Source organism: Aegilops tauschii, chromosome 3 (assembly GCF_002575655.3).
Source record: "Aegilops tauschii subsp. strangulata cultivar AL8/78 chromosome 3, Aet v6.0, whole genome shotgun sequence".
Lineage (NCBI taxonomy): Eukaryota > Viridiplantae > Streptophyta > Magnoliopsida > Poales > Poaceae > Aegilops > Aegilops tauschii.
This window is the reverse complement of record NC_053037.3, coordinates 515,048,850-515,058,850: the sequence shown is the minus strand read 5'-3', so window position 1 is coordinate 515,058,850 and position 10,001 is coordinate 515,048,850. Positions and strand designations below refer to the sequence as shown.

At 43.9% G+C, this 10,001-nt stretch overlaps 2 protein-coding genes and 1 long non-coding RNA gene across 13 annotated transcripts; 1 reads left to right on the top strand and 2 right to left on the bottom strand.

Annotated features, from left to right (window-relative positions):
- Positions 1–2,275: 2,275 nt before the first annotated feature.
- On the bottom strand, positions 2,276–5,843 carry LOC109740435 (uncharacterized). Of its 11 annotated transcripts, none has more exons than XR_012205498.1 (6): positions 5,378–5,843; positions 5,141–5,298; positions 4,829–4,886; positions 4,597–4,675; positions 3,825–4,434; positions 2,276–2,436 (listed from the first exon to the last, which is right to left on the bottom strand). XR_012205498.1 is itself a non-coding variant. In XM_040404543.3 (5 exons), the coding sequence occupies exons 1-5, from the start codon at positions 5,492–5,494 to the stop codon at positions 2,434–2,436; spliced, it is 279 nt and encodes a 92-aa protein (XP_040260477.1). In that variant the 5' UTR covers positions 5,495–5,843; the 3' UTR covers positions 2,276–2,433. The 11 variants fall into 11 exon arrangements, 4 of the variants coding, with proteins under 4 accessions (XP_040260477.1, XP_040260476.1, XP_045091012.1 ...); XR_002227314.4 differs by having other exon boundaries at positions 3,825–3,880; XR_012205500.1 differs by having other exon boundaries at positions 5,141–5,245.
- A 145-nt stretch (positions 5,844–5,988) lies between these two features.
- On the top strand, positions 5,989–7,579 carry LOC109740430 (uncharacterized). The gene is made up of 2 exons (XM_020299492.4): positions 5,989–6,719; positions 6,829–7,579. The coding sequence occupies exons 1-2, from the start codon at positions 6,323–6,325 to the stop codon at positions 6,906–6,908; spliced, it is 477 nt and encodes a 158-aa protein (XP_020155081.1). The 5' UTR covers positions 5,989–6,322; the 3' UTR covers positions 6,909–7,579.
- On the bottom strand, positions 6,941–9,410 carry LOC120976901 (uncharacterized). Its single transcript, XR_005773556.3, has 2 exons — positions 9,109–9,410; positions 6,941–8,798 (listed from the first exon to the last, which is right to left on the bottom strand). It is a non-coding gene; the product is annotated as an uncharacterized lncRNA (long non-coding RNA).
- Positions 9,411–10,001: the final 591 nt, after the last annotated feature.

Genomic DNA, 10,001 nt, shown 5'->3' with positions numbered 1-10,001 from the left:
CATTGATGAACGGAGCTTGCGAGAGGAGGAGGAGCGCCGCCTTCAAGACGAGGAGCTCGAAGACCTCCTTTTCAAGCAGGCGGTCGCGGCCAACCTCGTCGCAAAGGACAAGGACGACGAGTGGCGGCGCATTCGCGAGGAGCAGAGGGAGAAGTACGTCGACCTCGTTAGCTCCGACGAGGAGGATTGAGCTCCTCCACCGCGTCGGCCTCGCCGCCGCGAGCTCGTCCATTTTGGTAGCCGCCTCGAGCCCGCAGATCCCCATCCCCCTCTAGTAGTAGTAGAATATATGTATGATCATGTAGTAAGTGATAAACTATGAATGATCAGTGTGATTGCAATTTCTTCCGCCAACGTTTTTCATTCAAATTATGCAGTTTCATATACGGGCTTTATTCTGCAGCACAAGATTTCGCCCCGCAAAACAGTTCCTCCTCAAACTGTAAACGTGTTATGTGGGTTGAAATTATATGGGTCAGCTAGAGATGCTCTCAGCCCAACGCCACAGCCCAACGCCACAGGATTGATTCCGTGAGGGCGCACGCCACAGGGGGCGCCGGCGCTCACCGATGGCTCCTCCGCCACAAGTCCTTCCCTGCTTTCTTGCCGTTAGTAGGCGCGCATGCGGGGCAATAAGGCCACCTACGTACGAGACGAGAGGATCGTTCATTCTGCAGGCCCCATGACGACAACGTCTTAGTGCACGTAATTTTCGGTCCACTCCACTCCCCTATCCATCATTTACGCTTGATCCTGTCACGTAGCCTGAGAACGCAATACCGACACCACCACCAGCAAGAGAGTGACATTTACTCATCAGTCGTCACTAAAGACACATTAGCACAAAGGCCATGCTTTATTTCATCCTTGTCCGACACACAGGACTGCCGAGGAAAAACTCGTTCAGACCATGATGTAGATCAACGAATTATTAAGCATGCGCCCTCTTTTAGTTGGGAAGAAAAGGCTGCCAGGCCATTAGTGTTCGGACGTGTTCGGACTTTTAGAGTAACTGGTTGGAGCATGAATTTAATATGACATCTGAGCCGAAAAGTCTCGAGTCAGCTGGAGCATAAATTCAATAATTATGACTTGTATAAACAGCCTTACATAAACTGCCTGTAAAAGATGCCACATATGATGTTAAGTGGTGGAGGTCTAGAGGAAAGAGAAACAAGAAAGATTATGTATGTAACATTACCGACATGGTTCATAGGATTTTTATAGACATCTTACAGTCACTGCAACCGGTGTGGATAGTTTTATAATTTATACCCAGCTATGGTTTAATTCGATTTTTTTTATATAAATGCTTATCAATGGTGATTTACTAAAAAAAAGAGAATATTGCAGATAGACTAGTGTATGAATTGTTGTTTGTCTTATCTAAGCAACCTGGGTAGTTACTAGTAAGTATGCACGTGCAACGCACGTCTATAATATAGACAATAAGTAGTAAAGTTCATCTATTACGAGCCTGTTCGGTAATCCACTGGCTCCAGGAAATCCTACGCGCCGGCTCCTCCAAGCGAGCTCTAGCTCAAGATGTGGTAGGACAGAAAAGGCACAAGACATAACGTGAACCAATGGGTACGCCACTTATCGGTGGCAGTGTGCTGTAAATTTGACGAACTCCTTCGTTTCCAGGATCTACGGAGCAGCTCATTCCTAGCTCTGCAATTTCCATCTACAGATCGCTCTGCTCTGCTCTGTCGACTCCAGGAAGTTGCAGCGTTGTGGAGTGGAGTGGATCCAAACAGGATCTAAGCCGGCATTTGTCTGTTTGATGACAGGTCACCACTGATGGTATTAGGAGTTCGTGTTACAAGATGTGTTTGGTCTTGTGACCTCTTCTAGAACGGCTGTCCAAAATCACACGATATAAGTGTTCACTGTTGTGCTCATCACTTTCATATTTCTACTTCTCACCATATCATCATTCAATTCTGAGTCCACTAAAATGGTAAATAATTTTGTACTGAAGTGTGTCATATATTACTGCCAAATAGGTAGTACTCCAAATTACCGAAAATATAGTAATCAGAATTAATTGTAAAATAATAGTCTAATATGCTTTTGCCAAGTATTAATCAGAATTGGTCCACAAAGAACAATGGTGGCAATTTTGAGTGAAATATACATGCTCAAAATAGTCAAATGAAATATTCCTATCCATAAACCCCAATATAATCCACCTATGTGATTACAAAACGTTGATTAGACATTTTAATTTGATCAGATGAAAGATAAATAAACATGAATAATTAAATAGCTTTATGGTGTTTCAGCTGAAACACCACACATGGTGGGCAGCCTGACCGAAACTGACACTATACCAATGCCCAATTCCATTCACGTTCCCTTCCTTCTCTGTGCAGTGCTCTCCATCCCTAGAGAGCTTGCTGCCACAGTCATCGCTCTCCTGCGAGCAAATTACTGAAGATATGAGATTTCATGAAAATCTAGTTATTTCTCACTGAATGATAAAAGTATTATTTCCACTGCTTCTATAGATCAGAACAAACGCAGATGTCAAATACTCATGCATCTAGACATTCTATTGACAATCAATTGGCAATAACTACTCTTTAGAAGGCAAAATATATATGGAGAAATAAAGTTGTGGGGTTTTCAGCTAGGTCCATCGACATTCTCACGGGCCACCACAACTTTCTCTTGCTAGCAGGATATGTATTCCTTCTTTAGGTATTCTGCTTTCTTCTTATCAGATGGTCATGGCATATCAGTATATCATCCTTGACTACTTTGTAACTTCAGGTAAGATTGCGTTTCTGTGAACTGATGGTTAGTAATTGCTCCGTTTGTGGCTCCATATTTTAGCCTAACAATGCAGGCAATGAAGTTAGTTATGAGTATTAGATGGTTGGGACAAATAGCAGCACTACAAGGTTAGACCCTGCAAATTGACTGACCTTCTACCCTGTGTTTATACATTTACATATCCTAGCTCTGGATAATACTAAAGAACTTGGGTTACTTTTATACTACCAAAATTACATAAACCCTTTCTAAAAACTTTTAGCACCAGGACATGTGTGCGGTCCCCTTTTCAGAAATTAATGTAAATCAATTTATTAACCAGCAATGCTCATGTTTGAAAAAAAATTAGAACATATAGAATTTTATTGCATTTTCAAATTGATTTTGATTAACACTACACGGGAAGTTGACGTGCGAATAATAAGTTCTGTATTACGATGGATAGTGTAAAACCAAAAAATCACAAACCACTTTATTGTATAATTTATCCAATAAATTAAGATCAGTGCGAAAGACACGATTCAACCAAAAATTAATTTAACTACAACCATAGTAAATTAGAGCAGAAGTTCCTACCCAACCTATCTATCACCCTATACATACTATAAACTTCGTTCAAAATACACACTCCCGAATGAGCGTTGATATACGGACGACACCCCCGGGACGATTTCAAGATGACACCCCCGGGACGATTTCAAGACGACACAGCATATCCCACCGTCCACTGGAAAGGCAAAACTGCAGAGCACTATTGGATAAGCCATCGTCCTAGAATCGTGAGAGCAATTGTCGTGTGTGAAGTATTTTCGCTCCCGAATCACAACCATCAAATACTCCTAGTCTTATACATGCTGCATATATTATCACTTGATTTTGTGAGGGATAACTAACCAGATAACGATGAGAAAATCAAGTAATCTCCAATTATACATATAACTTACTAAAAGGGTCCACTCCCTAGCCCATTGAACATTTTTCAATAGAAAGTAATGGAAGCACTAACAAAAAAGTAAGATTGTGATCAGAAGACTCTATCTTACCAAGATTAATCTTTTTTCCTGCCTATAGTGGGGTCCTGAACTTCTGATCGTCACGGCTGTAGTACAAACAACAGAGAAGCTTACACTTAATTAGATTTAGAAATTAGAACTGATTGCCATTAGCCCCCCTGCGTTGTAGGTACCATGTTACCTTGAAGGTAATATGAACAAAATAAATGTCTTACTCTAAAGTCTCGATGAACATAATAAAGATATATGTAGGGAATATAGAGTAACCAAACAAGGAGAAGTGATCCAATTGAAAGGGGTCATGTGAGGAAAGAAATAACTCCATTAACACGTCAGACCAAGATGAACCAATCTAACAACAGTCAGATAAATAGAGGAGAGGGTATACCTGAATTCCACTGCAGAAACAACACGTGATTAGTTTTCATTCTTATTCCCCAATAGTTATTTTTATCAGATGGATCAAATGAACTCCGTTTTATTAATCATTGCTCACTACTGGGGCAGTTTAGTTGTGTTTCAGGCCAAAAGATGAGCTCAAAAGAGTTTATTAAATCTGTCTAGCACTCTAGCTAGCATGGGATTACACCACCCATCATTCTTCACATGGTTTGTGGAACAGGATGGCGCTGTCGCACTCCTGCAATTGACGTGTGGTTAAAGCATGACCAGCAGCTACATTCACCTCAAAAGACAAACAATAATTGGCAGAGACCTAGAGGAAATGGGGTGAGAGATAGGTCAGATTAAGCATCCGTATTTGGTTTTCCAATAATAATAACATGGTTAGAACATAAATTACCTAAGACTCTGTTGTACGGAATTGTTCTAACTCCATCGACGAATTGGATCTGGGGCAAGTGTCTCCTAATGTAGGAAGTCTGCCACAAGATTGAGCATCAATTTTATGCCAACAATGTATGAATAAAGTAATCCTTACTGAATACAATTAAGAAAAAAAAGTAGTACATCAATTTTGTGTTTAAATATGGATAAATCTACACCCATGAGGGCACCTCGTGTGCCAGACTTACTTCAGAAAACGCAAACAGTTTCAAGAATCGAGTGAAGGATAGACCAAGGTTGCAACATCTGAAATAAAATGTGGGAAAATAAAATTCGTTAGATGGCATAAGAACTGCAAAAACACGACACCATCATGTTTCTAATAGAATTTCATATTCAAACAAAGGAGGTGCATGACAGCTGCATTTGATATTGATCCAATTATCAAATTCAGTTGTACTTTCTACAATACTAATAGGTGGCATGTAATGACTTGCAGAAGTGTGAGCTGTTGAGGCAGCAGACAAATTATATTGCTAGGGGCAGGACTGATAGCGTACAAGCAGACTTTGCACAACTGGAATCAGACATGTCATGTCTCACGTGTTCACCAGCTCGTCACGGATGAGACTAATGGTGGTAGCATGGTGGAGTGCCTGCCATGCCTCCAGGAACAACAGGTTCTTCTCCATTAGCACTAATCGTGATTGGTTGGGGTCTAAAAACCACAAACCAGCGAGAATTGAAGAGCAGGTCGGTCTGGACAAAAAAATAGTTTTCGAGCATTGGATAATTACATGGGGGCGGAGAGCAGCAGTAGCCGGCGCTTACAGGGACATGCTGAGCGTCATCCACACAATCACGCGACGGCCGAGACTAGCAGCGTCCGGCACCACCAGGTTGGCCCGCGCCATCGTGGAGACATGGTTGACCTGCCTGAACTGGAGCACGGATTGGCCGCACCCATGGCAGTTCACCGTGGTTGCCGCCGCAGCTCGCTAGAATCCGAGGGAGGAGATGTGTGGGTGGACGGCAAGGCAAGACCGGCCTGCCGGGCGCGTCGTGCTGGCGCATCGGGTGGAACATGGGGGCGGCGGCAGAGCGATGGTGGGAGGGGGAGCAGGACGGATGGCGGATGAAGGTATGGGGCAGTGCGGCAGCGCCCTAACCCTAACTTCCATCGCTAACCATGGGTCCTGCACGTTCGGATTGTATTTTCCTTCGGGATGGTATTTTTTTAGGTAAGGGAAGCGATGTATTGGGTGGACGCGGGGCGCGGGACGTTTCATTGGCAGAGTTTTCGTCCGCCCCTGAACATGTTTGCTTGTTTAATAGTAGTATAGATTAGAGAACTATTGCACATGCCTATAACATAGCGTGGCAAAAATTGAATCAGTTTTTTCTTCTGTTTTGTATAGAGAAACGGCAATCACACTCCAAAAACAAAACTGCTACATCTACAAAAACTCTATGAAGATTACATGATCACATAGGTAAGTTTTGTAGCTTAATTTACGAAAGTGTAGCAAAGCTCCTCCAAAAATGTTTTCTTGGCAAAATTAGCCAGGAAAGGTAGGCATCATGAGTTACTACGAGTACCTAGGAGTACCAAACAAATCCAAAAGTAAACTTTGTTTCTTCCAGTACAGCTAGTTCTCCGGCCTGTCTATAAATAAGCCGGAACGCAGGCCAACCTGAGGCACCGCAGCATCAGAACCACAAGGTCTCAAGAGAAAGAGAGAATGGCGGCCATCTCCTCCACCTCCTACTTCTCCTCGCAGCCGGAGCTGCCGGCGTCCAGCGCCACCGCTACAGCCAGCATCAGCAAAGGCCGGCAGCCGCGGAGGCATCGGACGAGCGGCTGCGTCATGCTCGAGCCGGCCTCCGGTGGCGGCGCGGTGGGGAGGAGGACCAGGAGCCTCACGGAGGAGGACCTGGAGGAGCTCAAGGGCTGCCTCGACCTCGGCTTCGGCTTCTCCTACCATGAGATCCCGGGCCTCTGCGGGACGCTCCCTGGGCTGGAGCTCTGCTACTCCATGACGCGGAGGTTCCTCGACGAGCAGAGGACTCTGGTCGGGCAGCTGGAGCCCGCCGCGTCGGCGGCGCCGCCCATCCCGGACTGGAAGATCTCCGGCCCTGGTAAGACTTGTTTTTTGCACACATGTAAAGCTTGTTATGGAGATCTGTTTAATTTCTTCTTCACATGATCTGCTGCTCATGGCTGATCAATTACCGTTGGCTTTGATAGGTGATGATCCAGACCAAGTGAAAGCTCGGCTCAAGTATTGGGCACAGACAGTGGCATGCACAGTCAAACTCTGCAGCTAGTGGAGGTCCGGACAAGGGAGTCTGCCGATTCATCCCATGACATGGCGCTATGATTTAAGGTGCCTGAAGCTGAAAAAATCTGCTTATATGGCTGAGACATGTCGTGCGAACACTAAGGAGACGCTTCTGATGCGTGCCGTCGGGACAACATAACAGATCGGTGCTTTTCAAAAGCTTCGGAAAGAGAGACGACTTATGACACCACGGAAGAGTAAGAACTCTCGACGCGATATGTCGTCGGAGCTTTTCTGAAAGCGTCAGATGCTTGCCACTCTCATTCATCATGGGTGATCTAAGTAGCATGAAATTCTAGAGACCTGCTAGTGATTCTGCTCTTCCCTGTAAAATGATGACTAGGTGCTCCACTTGGGTTGTGCTACGCCGGGTTGAGCTTTAAAACCTGTCGGTAGATTTGCTCAAGTATGGCTTTGTTCTCATACTCCTTCGACTTTGATTTGCTTTCAACTAGTAGACACTGTATAGGACTTTGATGAACATATGTGTTGATCGTGTTGTACTGCACTGCACTGCAGAGGTGTGGAAACAGTCTATCCTAAAACAAATTTCGTTGTCCAGCTCATCAACGAGTTGTGGCTGTTGTTATTGTGGATATCAATATCATATGATCCCACTGAGCTGAATATAAGAAGTGTCAAGACTGCGAAGAAAAACATTGGCCACCTAACTAACTGAGCACTGTTGACCGAAGTATGATAATCAGACTAAGAATGCAGGGGATCCCATGAACACATGTATTTCATGATTTTATTGGATTTACATCGGTGCCAAATGGAAAATAAGACGTGATTCCGAACAGATGACAAGTATCGTTTGTATATATATAAGAAAACTTAGAACCTGATCATAACAGGAAAAGACAGAGACACTAGTTTTCATCATAATTTCAGTTTAGCAAGTTCTCCCTCTGTAAACAAATATAAGACGTTTCAGATCACTATGTAAACAAATATAAGATGTTTTAGATAATTTTTCTAAGACATCTTATATTTGTTTACAGGGAGAGTAGTAAATAAAACAAAAGTTATAACCTAATAAACATATTTATCTGGGGCTACAGATAGTGTTGGTACTTGCTATCTGAATGTATGGCAAGCAATTTTCCTTCTCCAACTCTTATAGCTACGAGACCAATGGAGACAAAATGTATTAGCTGCTGAAAAAAATCATATACAGAAAACAAAACCGATACAACAAATCACCGTTGTCATCGGTGCGGAGCTCTCTTCAACAGATACCACTAGGTGCCTATTCATCTTGAGAAACTTAACGACCTCCATTATTTGGTACAGTCACTCACCAGGAAGGCATAGAGGCAAGACAGAAAGTAAATACAGCAGGAATCAAAAATAGGAATAGTAACATGAGTATTAAAAGCGCTACCGGAAGGCGGGCTTCTCTGAATAAATAGTATACCCTTATAGGGTCTTCTTCCAACTTTTTCATCCTCCGTGAGCCTTTCTTCCAAGCAGACGGCCACTATCTTATCAGTTCTTAAGGTGAAAAATAATTTAGTTTTCTCTCAATGTCGCTCATAGCTCCATTACTTCAAAGGGAGCTCCATTAGAAGGGGTTCCTAATATATAACTCGGCATGTTGTTGAGGGTTCCGTCATAGGTTGGGTTGGTCTGTGGATCAGGAGGTTTGGGTGTCACTCAGAGTATTTTGTGGGTTCGGCTCACCTGCAGGGCTCCCTGCAGGAGTTACTGTGCAGGGCCAGTAAGACGGCGCCACGTGCCCATTGTGGACCAACTCCAGTTAATTATATTTACCCTTTCTACATATTCAAAAATAATAATTGCTTTGAAGCTTCAATCTTCTTCCTCGCCTCGCCTATGAGAACGAGATTTGTTTTTCCCCTCGCTCCGCTATCTGATACAGAAAGAAACACAGGCATGAGACTCGTTGCTAGCTCCGGCGAGGCCGTCTACGGCCAGTCGACCATGATTTGGATGCTAGTGCGGCTGCGATCGGTCGCCGCCGGGCACCGGCATCCAAAACCATGGTTGCGAAATAGGTGCACGGGAGCATGGCGATGCAGTTGAGAAACATGATGTTGCAGATCTTTCGTTCCCTGGCCTAGAAGTAGTTGTTGTCTCGATCTAGAGTTGGCTGGGTGTATTTGTACATGAATCCGAAGAGGAAAACTGAATCTCGCTGATATCAACACGGTGGCGCTCACCTCCACCGAACTCGAAAAAGATGGCTTCCAATCTTCCAATTAAGAGCGCTTCTTCTCAATTCCATCGACGGTGAAGCGGACTGGGAGGAGGGAACGCCGACGGCATGGGGCAGGAGATAAGCGGTGGTGGCGGACATGACATGGGACGTCGGCGGTGACGGGCGCTTCGTAGTGGCGAAGAAAAAAAAGGAACCGCAGGCGTCATTCAACTACACAGCGACACGGTATGGTCCTCGACTGCTTCCCAGAAAAGGATTGTACTCAACTCGTCGTAGATTAGCCGGCCGGCGAGCACCCGTTCCCACTAGAATTACAATTAAAATCTAATTAAGCAGAGCTGCTGGTCCACAATGGGCACGTGGCGCCGTTTTACTGGCCCTGCACAGTAACTTCTGCAGGAGCCCTGCAGGTGAGCCGAACCCGTATTTTGTACTCCCTCCGTTTTTATTTACTCTGCATATTAGAGTTTGACTGAAGTCAAACTTCTTAAAGTTTGACCAAGTTTACAGAAACAAATATAAATAGATATCATAACAAATTTATACGATGTGAAAGTAGATTCAATAATGAATCTAATGGTATTGAATTGTTATTGTATATGCTACTAATATTTTTGTCTACAAATTTAGTCAAAGTTTATAAAGCTTGACTTTGACCAAAGCTAATATGCGGAGTAAATAAAAACGGAGGGAGTATATCCCTTAGGTAATAGACTTAATGAACTAATTGATTGTTTCTTAGTTAGGATTTTCTTCACACATATTGGGCTGTCCCAAATAGAGTCTCCTTGTGAACTTTATTATATTATAAAACCCTTTAACAGTCGCGGTAAGGGTGCCCCCTCGCTGCATCCACGTCATCACCTGCTACTGTGCGCTTTTTTACTGGACCCG